Here is a 15,285-nt window from a genome sequence, read left to right on the forward strand (position 1 = left end):
GCAGCGTGACAGCCAGAGATCCGCACACGTTTCAGGGAACATTTTGACCTGAAAGACAGAGGACTAACCGGAAACTGGGGGAGCGAGGGCATCAACGGCTTTGGACAAATTAAGAAACAAGAAAGTGATACTTAAAAAAACCCAGAGTATAAAAATGATGTTCTGGAAAACAAAGAAGCAATCACATGAGAGGATTACCTACCTTAACAGACGGCATGAAAACTAGAGCGCCCACCAAAAAAGGGAAGGGAAAACACAGGATGAGTTTTCTAGGTCCAAAATTTTCATAATTAGAGGTCCGGAAAGAGAAGAGTTTTACGAACAAAGGGGCAGATGGGCCCCTGGGTGGCTCAGTCAGTTAAGTGACCGACTCTCGATTTCAGCTCAGGTCACGATCTCACGGTTCATGGGATCGAGCCCCACCTCGGGCTCCGCGCTGACAGTGTGGAGCCTGCTTGGGACTCTCTCTCTCCCTCTCTCTCTGCCCCTCCCCCGCTCATGCACACGCACGTGCACCCTCTCTCTCTCTCTCTCTCAAAATAAATAAATATACCTTAAGAAAATAATGAAGGGCAGAAAATAATTTAGGAACATTTCTCAGAACTAAGGGGCACGTCTCTTCAGAGTAAAAGGACTGCCAAGTGGCCAGCGCAAGAGGTGAAAGAGACCGAAAGCAAGACTTCACCACCCAGTTTCAGAGCACCGGGAACACAGACGGGATCCTACGAGGTTCTAGAAAGAGTAAAACGGATTTCGTACAGGCAGCAAGAACGAGAATGCTGTCAAAAGTTCAATGGCAACACCGGAAACTAGAAGAAAAGATGACAAAGCCTTCCAAATTCCGAGGAAAAACTGAAGTTGAACTAAAGTTGGAACTCCAACCCCAAAATAACCATCTAGGCGTGGAGGACGGGCTCTGACGGCTTTAGACATGGGACGATCTCTCTGCACCCTCTCAAAGGACGCCCCGGAGGATGCGCTACGTCAAACGACGCACTGAGTCAAATGAGGACGACAAGGGGGATCCAGGAGCCGGGGAATCAGACTTGAGGAGGACACAGAGGAAGTCCTGGGCGTGGCGGCAGAGGGGAGTCCAAGGTCAGAGCTGCGCATCAGGCCTGGAAGCCACACTGTCCATGGCGGGAAGACAGTTAAATGGCGGGAAGCATGGCGGGAAGACAGTTAAATACCCAGAGCGCAGTTTAAGGTTTAAGTTAGTGTCATGTACATAGAAAGCTGAGTACCAAGTATTAACTCAAGGGAAAAGATGAAGAAGGGCAGGAAAGGAAATTAACCAAGGTCCACAGAGAGTAGTGTTTTCCTAGTTGTGAAATACAAAGACTACTGATCTAACCACGGGCATCTGATGTCTGGGTGTGGGAAATGGTGGCGGGGAGCTGACAGGGTGGCAGGGCGGAAACAGCCAAACCCACGTCTTCCACGGTACAGAAATGAGATTATTCCCAAGTTGAAAAGCCGAGCTTAGCAAAGCAGGTAGGTTACTTCCATTTATGGAGGCGAATATTAAAAGACTCTGTTAAGAGAGTCGAAAATTCCTGGAGGTCAGAAAATAAGGGACAATTATCAGGGAGCTACCATTTTTCCTCACGAGCCTTGTAGAATCATTTGGCTCTTTAGACTCTACGTGTGTTGGGGCACCCGGCTGGTTTAGTCAGTGGAGCGTGCAACTCTTGATGTTGGGGTTGTGAGTTTGAGCCCCATGTTGGGTGTAGAGATTACTTAAAAATAAAATCTAAAAGAGATAAAAAAATAAGGGCACCTGGGTGGCTCAGTTGGGTGAGCGTCCGACTCCTCATTTCAGCTCAGGTCATGATCTCACAGTTGGTGGGATGGGGCCCCAAGCTGGGCTCTGCACTGTCAGTGGAGTCAGAGTCAGAGTCAGAGTCATTGTCAGAGTCAATGAAGCCTGCTTGGGATTCTCTCTCTTCCTCTCTCTCTCTGCCCCTTCTCCACTTCTGTGTGTGCTCTTTCTCTCTCTCTCTCTCACTCTCTCAAAATAAACAAAAATTTTAAAAAGATAAAAATAAAAAAAACAAACTCTCTGTATGTACAATCTGAATAAAAATAATAACTAAATTCAAAGTGAAAAAGGATAAACTGAAAGATAAGAAATTAAGATCGAGGTGCATCATAAACAAAGAGATTAAAAATACAGAAAAAAAGGGGCGCCTGGGTGGCTCAGTCAGTTGAGTGTCCGACTTAGGCTCGGGTCATGATCTCCTAGCTCGTGAGTTCGAGCCCCGTGTCAGGCTCTGTGCTGACAGCTCGGAGCCTGGAGCCTGCTTCAGATTCTGTGCCTCCCTCTCTCTCTGCCCCAACCCACTCGCATTCTGTCTCTGTCTCTCTCAAAAATAAATAAACATTAAAAAAAATTTTTTTTTAACACAGAAAAAAGGTTATGAGGAACGGTGGATAGTTAGGCTAGAAAATGGCAGATTAGCATTACAGGATGAAGAGACTGTGTGCAGTGAGGACACATGTAAGTGTTCCAGAACTGTCAAAAGTCGTGGATCCACTGATTTCAGAACTTTAGCGAACCCCCAAAAAGACATACACAAAGAAAAAACAAAGACGAAAGGGAAATCTTAAAAGCCCCAGAGAGGAAAGACAGGTTACCTAGATTGACAGTGTACTTTTGTTAGAAATCATGGAAAACAGTAGAACTATATCTTCAAAGCTCTGAGAGGAAAACTGATAATCTAGAATTTTATACCCAGTCAAACTATGTTTACTCACCAAGGTCCAGACCAGGCACATGTCATCTCTTGTCCTACATACTTTGCTGGGTGGTTTGATCGATTAACTCTTGCCCCTCTGCTTTTTTTAACTTTAAGTTGAAGATTTTTAAATCTCTGTCCCCAAACCTGCTCTGTCTCCTACCCTAAAATCCTTGTTTTCTTCTTCTGCCATCAGCATGAAAGGATTATCTAAATCTGCTGCTTGTTCTTCCTCGTCTCCCATTCACCCTTTACCCTACTGCCCTCGGACCTTCTTCTCTGCCCCACTGGCTCTCGGAGGCAATCAACGACCTCCTCACTGGAGATGCAAAGACCCCTTCGCTGCACGTTTGCTTCAGGGGCTGTAACACTCTTATGTTCCGGAACCGCATTTCCAACTTCCTTTCAGACGTTTCTACCTCCACCTCAGTGTCCAGCCTTAACTTGCAATCTTCTCCCACCACTTCCTGCTCAAGCCGTGCTCCCTCTCTGAATCCGTGGTGCCGTCTACCGCTAAAATAATCCTGAGTCCTTTCTGACAGTTACCTTTCTTTCTCTCTTTTCCCAAGGAGTTACCAAGTCTGCTGATTCTGGCTCAGAAATGTCTTTTTTTTTTTAATTTTATCTTTATGCAGGTGAATGACATTGGTTGAACAAAAGCGTGTCAGTATAAATAAGCACAAAGAAAAAAATTACAATCACCCAGAATCCCACTCCCTAGAGATGATCATTCAGTGAACGTATTTCAGACTTTTTCTCTAAAACTAAATGTACCAAAATAAACATATGTTGTTTGATCACATGTTAAAGACAAACAAAAGCAAGATCATATTCTATACACTGTTTCAGTGTGCTTTTATTACTTACCAATATCAGGAATCACTATGACAACTTGCTTTTACTACTTATCAATATTATGAGTGTTTCCCATGTAAATAGATTCATACACCATTTTAATGACTGCAAAGTGCCCCACTCTGTAGCACCAGCATGATTTATTTAATAGTTCTCTTTTTACTGAACGTTGAGATCAATTTACAGATTTTGGAATATGAACAATACTCCAACAGTGGCACTGGCCCCCTTTCTGTTCCTAGAACCCCGTATCCCTTCCCTGTCTTGCCCCAGGGCCTTTTCACCTGCTGTTTCCTCTGCCTGGAGCACTCTTAGCCACCCGCTTTCAATCCACCTCCACCTGATTAACTCTCCTCATCCAAACACCCCTCCCTCAGGGAAGCTTCTCTGGCTTTCACACTTGGTCAACTCCGCCCACCCGCACACACCCATTACTGCTCCTTTGCCACATTTTCCGTATTTCCACGCCGACCTTTATGGATATGATTATCTTATGCACGCCCATCTCCGCCATCAGGCTGTGAGTGCCAAGAGGGCAGGGACCATGACTATATTGTTCATGTTGGTCTTCCTCAGTCCTGAAGCCACAGGCGTTCAAAAATATTTGTGGGATTGAATGAGTAAATGTACACGTCTGAAATGTCTCTTAAGTCTCTGGGTTTTTCCTTCATTGCTACCCTCCCTGCCTTAGTTCAGGTCTTCCCCACCTCTTCCACACTCTTGTGATAGCCCCTTAACTAATCTCACTTTCAACTCCCTCCACCTTGGCGGTTAGTGCTAATTTCCTGAAGCGGGTATTGGGCAAAAAGCAGCAAAGAAAAACTGTAATCCGAGACTACAAAATAAAGTGGTATTGTGCGTTCCTGGTGGGAATGTCACGTGGTACGGCCTCCGTGGAGAACCAGTATGGGGGCGCCTGGGTGGCGCAGTCGGTTAAGCGTCCGACTTCAGCCAGGTCACGATCTCGCGGTCCGTGAGTTTGAGCCCCGCATCAGGCTCTGGGCTGATGGCTCGGAGCCTGGAGCCTGGAGCCTGCTTCCGATTATGTGTCTCCCTCTCTCTCTGCCCCTCCCCCATTCATGCTCTGTCTCTCTCTGTCCCAAAAATAAATTAAAAACGTTGAAAAATTTTAAAAAGAGAACCAGTATGGCAGTTCCTTAAAAAGCTAAAACACAGACTTAGTACACAATCCAGCAATTCAACTTGTGGGTATGCAGACCCAAAAGAATTGAAAGCTGAGACTCCAACAGATGCTGGTTCACCACGGTTCACAGCAGCATTAATCACATTAGCCGAAAGGTGGAAACAACCCATATGTCCATTACCAGATGGAGGGCTAAACAGAACGTGGTCTATTCATTCAGTGGAATACTACTGAGCCTTAAAAAAGGAATGAAAGTTAGGGGCGCCTGGGTGGCTCAGTCGGTGAAGCATCCGACTCTGGCTCAGTTATGATCTCGCGGTTCTGGGGTTCGAGCCCCGCGTCGGGCTCTGTGCTGACGGCTCGGAGCCTGGAGCCTGCTTCCGAGTCTGTGTCTCCCTCTCTCTCTGCCCCTCCCCCGCTCATGCTCTGTCTCTTTTAAAAATAAATAAACATTAAAAAAATAAATAAGTAAAAATATTTCAAGTGAGTGACACCAACAGTGCCTCCTACCAATTGTTGTAGGTGCATTACAGCAGGTGCAGAGGGTTAATCTAAATCTTTAAAGGCATTTCCTAAAAAAAAAAAAACAAGAAAGAATGAAAATAAATAAGCAGTTAGGGGGCGCCTGGGTGGCTCAGGCGGTTAAGTGTCCCACTTCAGCTCAGGTCATGATCTCACAGCTCATGGGTTCAACCCGACCCCCACCCCCCTCGGGCTCTGTGCTAACAGCTCAGAGCCTGAAGCTTGCCTCGGGCTGACAAAACAGACAAACTCCTCGTGGGAAAGATCGAGAAGGAGAAAGGGTACAAACAAATGATAGTAGAAATTAAAACTAAAATATTAGAAAATTTACAAGATACATGCAGAGACAATTTCTTTTTAATGTTTATTTATTTTTGAGGGAGACAGAGTGTGAGCAGGGGAGGGGCAGAGAGAGGGGGAGACACAGAATTAGAAGCAGTTCCAGGCTCTGAGCCGTCAGCACAGAGCCCGACGCGGGGCTCGAACTCACAGACCGTGAGATCATGACCTGAGCTTAAGTCAGACGCCCAACTGACTGAGCCACCCAAGCTCCCCTTTGCAGAGACAATTTTCAAAACAATGTAAGAACATATAAACAGGAATATGAGTAGATTTAACATTTTAGAGAATTCAACAATTTTCAAGAAAAATAGAAAATATTAAAATGGACTCAAGAAGAAATAAAGACCGAGAGAAAGCAATAACCATGAGAGAAAGTGGACTGAGTAGCCCATCCCCTTCTCTCACTCCAACCCACAAAGACACCCAGCCCAGATGGGTTTTTTTTTCCCAATGTTTATTTATTTTTGAGAGAGAGAGAGAGAGAGAGAGAGAGAAAGAGAAGGTACAAGCAGGGGAGGCACAGAGAGAGAGGGAAACACAGAACCTGAAGCAGGCTGTGAGCACAGAGCCCGATGCAGGGGTTGAACCCACGAGCCGTGAGACCGTGACCTGAGCCAAAGCCAGACGCTTAACCGACTGAGCCACCCAGGCGCCCTCCAGCCCAGATGGTTTTATAGGCGAAGTGTAATCAAACTTCAAAGAACAAATAAATGCTACCTTACCCAGGCTTTCTCAGAGGCTTCACAGAAGAGGGTGGAGTGGGGATAGGGAAGCCCGATAATGCATTTTATCAGGCAATATAAAATGCTGGTGTTGACACCACAACCAAAGTTTGAAAAAAGTGGGAAAGGAAAATTGTACCTCTACCCGACTCAAGAAAACATGCAGTCAGTCCTAGGCAGAATATTAGAAAACCGGATCGTGCAGTGTTTACAAAAAAAGGTAAACGCGGTACCTTGTGATCAATTTCGGTTCACCCCCTAGCATACAAGGGTGGATTAACATTAGAAAATTTGTTGTAACAGATGATATTGTAAGATCAAAAGAAGACAACAATGATCATTGCCACAAATTCGGGGAAAAGCCTTTGATAAAAGTCACCGCTCGTTTATAAGAGGAGTAAAAAAGAAAGCGTGTTATGAACCAGGAAGAGGAGACCCCCCTTAGCCGGACACGGGTGTGGGGCAGAGAAGCAGCGTTTCCACGGTAACCACTCCCCCCTTATTCTACAGCAACAGCAATTCCAGCCGAACACGTGGTTGGCTCCACTCAAGACGACATTTCCCAGCTTCCTACCAAACTTGGTCTGAGCACGTGATAGGTTCTGGCCAACGGAGCGTGAGTGGAAGTGATTTGGGCCATTTCTGGTTATGCCTTGAAAGGTGAGAAGTGTGCCTGCACCCTCCTTCGTCTCCCCCGGTGGCTGGAATGAAGGTGAAGGCGAGGGCTGGGGCAGCCGATAAGGGAGGCCAACACCCCAACGCTGACAGCTGCCGCACGAGCCCCGAAATGACTCGGGTGTACGTCTCAGGTACGCCTCAGGTATACGGCCTCACAACCCTGCAGCAAATATCTTATTTAGGGCAAGCGATGTTGGAAATATTACTAGTAAAACCAGGAGCCAACTAGTAACCACTGTGGGCACTTGCTTTCATCGCGGTGGTAGAGACCCTCGCTAAGAGGATAAGGCAAGAAAAAGGAAAAGAGTATAAAGATGAGGAAAGATGTCATGGTCATCATTTGTGGACAAGATGAGTGTTTAAATACAAAAGTGAAGGAAATCTACAGACGAATCCTTACAACTAAGAAGTGGGACCCACGCCTGGAGCAGGATCCAGACCCGCACACAGACACCAAACCCTGACAGCCGACGGGAAACCCCTGCAGATCGCTCGGGACTGTGTTAGGGCTTTGCAATAAATGGTGCTAGACAATTAATTGCACATATGGAAAAAAAAAAAACAACGAAATCAGATCCCCTACCTGATGCCATTCATAAAAATCAATTCCAGGTGCATTAAGGTCCCGATGGGGAAAAGCGAACCTTTAAAACTTTAGGACGAACTCTAACAGCACAACTAAACTTGGGGTGGGGCCTCTGGGTGGCTCAGTCGGGTAAGCATCCAGCTTCGGCTCAGGTCACGATCTCGCGGTTTGTGAGTTCGAGCCCCACGACGGGCTCTGTGCCGACAGCTCGGAGCCTGGAGCCTGCTTCGGATTCTGTCTCCCTCTCTGTCTGCTCCTCCCCTGTTCACGCTCTGTCTCTCTCTCTCAAAAATAAATAAAAACATTAAAAAAAATGTTTTAAACTTGGGGTATGTCTGGACTTCTTGGACAAGAAGGCAGTAATAATAAAGACAAGTGACAAATTTGACCGCATTAAACTTAAAATGCCTGTCCATCAGCAGTCAGTGCTGATGTTAAACCACGTGTACCGAGTGCTCGGTAGACCTCAGACCTTACGCGCAGTCCCCGTCTTCGTGAGAAGTACAACCGTCTGTGCCCCCTCCGCAGGGTCAGAGTGCCGTCTGGGTTGAAAACCCCACGTGTTGGGTCAGGACAAATACCTCGGTGCCCAAGTGAACTCCCACTCCTGTTCTCGCCACTTATGTGGACCTGCCCGTCTACGTAAAATTGCTTTGCTCTCCAGAAAGGCCCGGACCGGTCTGCCCAAGTTGGCGGCAGCAAGAGAGCGGGGGAAGCGCCGTCCTCTCTGGTCTGAGGCTCCCCCGCTCGGCAGACTCGCTCGACCCAGACCTCAGGGTTCCGAGTCTCCGGTGGCAGAAAATCGGACTGCCGGCTGGTTGACGGATGGATGTGGATGGCGGTCGTTGGGAGGGTGCCTCGTTCCTAGGTGGCCACGCGTTGTTACCACCGTCGCACGCGGTCTACGTGTTCTCGCTCTAGGGACTTGTAGCGTCCCCCCTTCCGGAGTCGACTCTCGTTGTTGCCTAGGAAACCACATCCATTGCCCCCAGGTGAAGTGAGGTGGCCCCTCTTTTGCCCGTGAAACCCACGGAAGCAGCACCACCTGTTAAGGGCGCTGTTCTCGAGGTGCTTGGGGGCTGGCAAGAGGGCAGCCTGTCAACGCTTTTGGGTAATCCTACTCCGTGACTTAGGGAAGGGGATGATACTGTTCAAGAAAATAGCTGAGCTGCCCTGTGGTGTGTTCACTTCCCAGAGGCACCCTGTATCCTAGAATTGTGGAGTCTTAATGTGTTTGAAAAAATCTAAGACAACACACGTTCTAAACTTATTCTTAACTCACTGGCCATCCTGACAAATTCGTTAAAACACTGGCATTAAATATCTGAAACCTTTTTAGGGGCGCCCGGGGGGCTCAGTCGGTGAAGCGTCCGACTTCGGCTCAGGTCATGATCTCGCGGTTCATGGGTTAGAGCTCCGCGTCGGGGTCTGTGCTGACGGCTCGGAGCCTGGAGCCTGTTTCGGATTCTGAGTCTCCCTCTCTCTCTGCCCCTCCCCTGCTCACGCTCTGTGTCTCTCTCTCTCTCTCTCAAAAATAAACGTTTAAAAAATAAACATAAATAACTAAACAAGCTTTTAAACCTTTTTAGATGCACATCTGAGCTGGTAAGAAATTTAAGGAAACAAGGAAACCCCTCAGGGGCCAGAAAGTAAAAGAGACACAAAAATTCAGTGGACCGAGCTCGAGCTGACAGCGTAGGGCGTCTGCCGAGCCTGACAGGCCAAGGCTTTGGTTTGAACTGTTACGGGGAGGGGCGAGGCGGGATGACCACGGCGGAGGCAAACACTTTAGGAACACGTACAGTACCCCAGCCGTTTCTCTAAGTGCTTTACGTACATGAACGCACAGCCCAGGGCTCACCCAAGGCGGTGGGGGTCACCTCCGAGAGCTACACAGCGGGCTGGAACGGTGGGAGCTCTGGACCCGGCAAATGAGAGCTCCAGGAAAATACGTTCTGTGAAAGAAATGGCTAAAAAAAAAAAAAAAAAAAAAAAAAAAAAAAGCATCCATCTGGGCACTGGCTCGGGAGGAGGGGGCTCGCTTGGGTTTGAGATCTGAATTCGTACTAACTGTGTGGCCTACAAAACAAAACAAAACAAATCTTAGCCAACACTTTTAGGTTGTCCAAACTGGAAGCGCCACCAAGCCCGAGGAGGAGCAAACACGAACCTTCTCTGAAGGAACGCCCCCTCCGGCCAACCTCGAAGAATCCCCACGGATCCCGTCCCAATGGGTATAATCCGCGATGCTTGAAAACTCACCAAATACACGAGGTAACAAACCAGGAGGGAAAAATCAAGAGAAGGAAGCACCAGCAGCAGACAAGCAAGGACTCTATAAATATCAGGATTAGGAGTCATTGCATAGGGATGAAGGAAGTATTTAATATTTTCAAACGTAAGAGAAGGAAGCCAAGGCACCGGTCAGAAACACGAGACTGTACGAAACGACCACCCGGGGTCGATCTTCCAGCCACAAAATCCTAGCTAATTTAGTTCACGAACCTGTTTAATCGGAGACAAAGGGCCATTTGAAAACCCAATACGGAGACTGCCGATCTGTGATTAAAATCTTGATTTAGTTCTGGTTTTGTTTTAATGTAGACTTGATTAGTGGATACCATAACTGCTCCCAACAAATCCCACCCGGCATCTCAGCAAAACTTGAACTGCACCAAAGGATACTTAAACAGCCTTGTTTGGATTTGCTGATTAATTAAAACTGCCCTGGAAAGCACCCGTACTCATAAAGCCCGACTGTGCTCAGGACACAGGAAGACAGGAAGAGACCCTCCGTCGTCCCTGACAGCTCCCCTCCTTGCTCTACGACGTCGTCGTCCAGAGGCCCAGAGTTCCACACTTAGGCCACTGTCTGCATCAAAAAACCCTGCCATCCAAGTGGCTTTCACAACCAATGCTTTTATAAACTAATTACGAGGCAAAGTCCATGCCTGAAATGCGTTACAAAAAATATTTAAAAAGGCGTAGGTAGCAGCAACAGAAGAGTAAAAGGGAAAAAGAAATCACGGAGCAAAACACGGATCAGAGTGCCACGTGTTCACTTCTGGTGGAAATAACGTCCCTTCCGGTGCCCATCACGCTCACATCCTCTATCCAAGGGCCCTGGCCTCTCAGCGCGGGGCTACCGGGGGAGCTAAACCCCCGGTCAGAGGGCGGGGGACCTGAAGCACGGTGTGCGGGCTGTGAGTCCCTTGCGCACAGAGGAAGGCAGTGCCCACGTCCCCCGGGGACAGTGCCCCCTTTCTCTGGACAGCACAGGACACGCTCTGAACCTCCTTCTCCTTTGTTCCAATGCTGACCACGCCCACTCGGGGCGGTAAGTTCTTTCTTTAACGCATCAGTCGCCCATCAGTCGGGAAAGCTGCTTCCGGGCGAGAAGCTACTTCTCTGGCCTTCCGTCGTGAGGTCATCAGTGAGTTAAACCCTTCTCGGAGCCTCGCCTGACCTCCAAGTCCTCAGGGGCCCCCTCACTTCGTCCCCGGTTGTCGTCTCCCCCTCGCTCCAGGCCCCACGGGCCATCTGGCCTCCCCGGTCCCCAAACAAGACTGCAGCCCGGCCTGCCACCCTGCCAGCCCTGTCCGCTCCACACGCCGCCCCGTGCCCCCCACGCGTCAGCCGTCTCCGTCTGGCCAGGCCGCTGGGCTCGACGGCGTCACACGTGCCTCCCTTGTCCTTCCTCCTCGCCCAGGGCCGCACGGCAGTGGTGTCCCCGCGTCCGCGGCGTTCAGACAGGTGTGTGACTCGCATCCGTGCGCTAAACCCGCGGCACCTCAAACGCTTGCCCAGGGACGACCCTAGACCTCGGCACTGCCTTCTGGAGAATGAATTGCTCTTGTCAGCGAACCAGGTTTCTCGCTCTTGTGGACTTTTACCCCCACTCGTGCGCCCCCGAGTCACTGTCCCCGTCAGTGACTTCAGCGGGAGCGCTGCAAGGGGAAATCACGCACAGACGGTGTCAGACATGCGGACGGGGGTGGTTGTCCCTCCAACGTGTCACTCAACGCTGAGGAGGCCTTCGGGGCAGAGACCGGGCACAGCTGGGAGCGGGGCAGACACCACGAGCAGCTTCACGTGAACGCGTGGCAGGGCGGGAGAGGAGGCCGGGGCCACGAGCTGCCAGCCGCAGCGACGAGGTCCGCCTCCTGTGTCAGCCACGCTGTCCACCCCGGCCCACGGCTCTGCCGAGGGACCCGCCCCACCCCCCTCCCCCCCCCCCCCCCCCCACCCCCCCCACCCCCCGCTCCTGCCAGCTGGCCTCCCTGGGGGGAAATTTTTCCGAGAAAATTCAATACTGAGTTATCCAGTTCCTCGAACCGTAAAAACCAGGATGCGGAAATGTTAGGCTTAACGCTCAGCAAGGGGGCCTCGGTCGGCACTCGTCCGAGGGGCAGACGGGGAAACCAAGACCCGGGGAAGTTACAGGCGGGGTCCTTTCCTGCGCGTTGGTCCAGACAATCCCGAGACCCGACCCGGGCTCATGCGGGAAGCGCGACGTCCCTGTGGCTCTGGCCCACGGCGAGCGTGGGGACGCGGCCGTTGGGGCTCAGCTGGGCGTGCGCCCTGCGAGCCGTGAGGCACATCTGGACTCTGCTCCACTTACTGGCTTCTAAACAACCTTATTTCTATTTAATAATGAAGGATTTGTGATTACTTACAATTTCAGACACTGGGATTTGGTACAGTTACATGGCTTTTTAGACTTTGTGTCCCATGAACTAAGAGTTACTCTACAAAGATTAAAAAAGAAAATGTATTCAGATCGTTACTCTTTAAAAGGAGACTTAGCTAAGCATCTGGCGTTTTTGAACAGAAACTGAAAATCGCAACAGCAGACAGCTATCGGTCTCAGTCACTGGGGCCTGATCACAAACGGACCGGCGTGCCCATTCGCAGGACGGAGCCGGCCTGGCCGGTCCCAGCCCGCGAGGCCACCCGTGCAGCCGGGGGCGCGGAGCGGGTCCCTCCCCGCGAAGACTTCGGGAGCTCCTTCCCTCGATCTGCTTAAACCCCGACTATGTGGGGCCCCTCGCACCAAATAGCTCCTTTCACCGTGTGCTTCCTAAAGCCTGAACCCCGACGGATGGTATGAGCAGGACGACAGGGAAGCCATCACTTCGTATCGTCCCCGCGGTGTTGGGGCCGTCCGCAGTGTCACAGCAAGCGTCCGGTGTGCCTGCCGTGTGGCTGCTAGGGACCTCCCTCCTGACTCTTCCGGGGATTAGCCCGGAGGCCGTCTGCAGGGGCGTCAGAGGCGAGGCTAACGTGTCCTGGCCGCCGCCAGCCGCGGGGGGCAGCTGTGGGTGCGCAAATCGCCAATCGGGAGCGGTTCCCGAGCGCTGCCCCTGACGGTGCTGCCCCCTGTTCCGGTGGCGTGAGCCGTTTCACCGCCACGGCGTGGACACCAGCACCTGCACAAGAACCCCGGCCGCGACGGGGCTGTCCCGGGTCGCGTGCGCTCCCCTCCCCGGGGCCGCGCGCTCCCCGCGATGGCGCGGGCAGGCTTCGCTTCTGCGTCCCCCCCGGCTGCTCCGGTCTGGGGCTTCCCACAGGAACTACAGCAGGTGCTCGGCACAGCCAACGGTGGCCGACAGTCTCCTGCCACCACACGGCACGGGGACCACTCTGTGCCCTCTGCTCCGTGGCTACCGCACTCTGCCCACTCTCAACTACGGGAGCCAGGACTGAGGCCCGTCCCGGATCCCAGCGCGTGTGCCCTGGCCGGGGTCCCTCCTGCGCTGGCACGCTCCACCCAGCACCCCTTGGCCCCAGCAGCCTGCCTGTCTGGGCTTGTTTCGTGACACCCCTGCCCCACACTTGGTCGCCGGCTCTGGGGTGAGCTGCTAATTCGTACTTGCAGAGATCCTCCCGTGTTTAAGATAATGCGCCCAAACTGTGTCCTGAATGCCATATTAACTCATTACTCGTCTAGTTTACTCTTCCCCTTCGCGGGCAGCACACTTGCCGACTTCTGTCCCCACGGGTGCCCAGAGGTGGCAGATCTGGCCGTACTACGCCCTGGCCTGTACCCCCGGGATCGAACCGGGGCTGTTCCGAGGAGGGGGTGTGGACACCCACTCCGCTGCCCTTGCCCTCGGCCCTCTCGGACCTGCGCCCACAATGGGGCACAGCGTGGCCTCGCAGTGCCTGTCCAGAGGAACCAAAGTCGTTCCCTTTAAGAGATGGGGTGGGGGCGCACGGGGACAGCCCAGGGGTGACCTGCCTTAGTTGTGGGAGGACAGAGTGCAGTTCGACAAATGTCCAGTATCAGGAAGATGCCACCGGGCGTTTCCTGAGAGACTGTCACGTGGTCGGAACTGAGATAAGAGCTTCAGGGAGCGCCAGAAACTACACGGCAGAACCTTGGTCTGTCTGCGAGCATAATTCCTTCCGGAAACATGCTTGGCATCCAAAGCACTCGTATATCAAAGCGAATTTCAAGAACCATTGGCTCCGATGTAATCATGTGACGTTCGGCATCACGTGTTACTCGTGTTGCAAGACGCCGCTCGTTTATCAAGTGAAGATTTATCGGAAGTGGTTGCTCGTCCTGCGGGACGCTCGCACAACAGGTTCCTCGCCAGCCACGGTTTTACGGTAAGAACTTATAGTGCCAGCCCTGGAGGAATCCAGCCAATAATTTCGAACATGAGATATACACAACTGACAACTCGGAGGACAGAAGGTATCGTAGAATCGGCTGTCACACGATTCGATACCGACTGTAAAGGATATAAAATTCAGAAACGGTGGCTTAGTATAGATGGAAGAAGTTAACGCAAAACCAACGACTTTGGAAGGAGACAGAACTGGACACCGTCGGTCACAGGGGTGTTTCGGCTGCAGTAGCCGCGGGAGCGAAGAGACCACGTCAGGGGTGAGCACAGAGCGTACGAGGGGCAGTCGTGCTGGGGACGGGAACTAAACTGGAAAATCCCATGGCTCCAAGAACACCTGTCTACGCTCTTCCGCCACCCTGCAAATAACCGAGTCAGGAGAGATCTGCACGACTCTGCCTCAGAAGAGCACGATAAATAAACTGCACCACCGCGACATGACCTCGTCTTTAAGAAAGCAGTTTTCAGAGAAACAGACTCGTGAATGTTCTTTATTGTAACGCTCATGACGTTGCCCAAAATAGTAGCATCTACGACGTATCCGAATTCACCCGGACACCCGACTGATAACAAGATTACTAAAGCCATACGGGGGTGACGGGACATGAATTATTAAAGGGATATTTTTACTGATACGACAAGCTAGTTAATAAGTTAGCCAGTTCACCACCGCCCAACTCGAAAGAATGAGGACGGGGTGAGCTCGCCCTGGAGGACGGCTGGCCTGCCTCCATGTCACGTGCTGGGCGAGAGACCACACGGGGCCGACGCGGCTCCCTTTCCGATGTCTTCAGACCTTATTTGACCTCGTTACCTTGCGGAAGTCAGAGAGGAAACTAATGAGCACCCAAGGGGGTGACGAGGCAGCGCAGCTCAGCCGTGGTTGGGAACTCGCACAGAGCCGCACAGCAGCAGCTTTCGGACCGCCCGCTTACCACAAACGGCACGGTCCTGAGTACCGTCCAGATGCCACTTTCACCAACGGTACGGAGGGTGGGGATACACATCGCCAGGGCCGTTCAGTCGAGTGACATCGAATCAAGGCATCGTTGGCACCAACGAA

General features: G+C 51.3%; 1 protein-coding gene across 7 annotated transcripts in view; it reads right to left on the reverse strand.

Annotated features, from left to right (window-relative positions):
• Window positions 1–15,285, reverse strand: part of TESMIN (testis expressed metallothionein like protein) — a 40,838-nt gene that overhangs the window by 12,441 nt on the left and 13,112 nt on the right. For 6 of the 7 annotated variants that reach the window (XR_006208349.1, XR_006208348.1, XM_042958477.1 and 3 more), the window contains exon 7: window positions 12,264–12,335. The exons of the other annotated variant lie outside the window; for it this stretch is intronic. Coding sequence is in view for 4 of the 6 variants with exons in the window: in XM_042958477.1 (XP_042814411.1) it covers window positions 12,264–12,335 (72 nt within the window). In the remaining 2 variants the exon portion in view is untranslated. The remainder of the gene's footprint in view (window positions 1–12,263; window positions 12,336–15,285) is intronic. 7 annotated transcript variants of the gene reach the window in all.

Source organism: Panthera tigris, chromosome D1 (genome assembly GCF_018350195.1).
Source record: "Panthera tigris isolate Pti1 chromosome D1, P.tigris_Pti1_mat1.1, whole genome shotgun sequence".
NCBI lineage: Eukaryota > Metazoa > Chordata > Mammalia > Carnivora > Felidae > Panthera > Panthera tigris.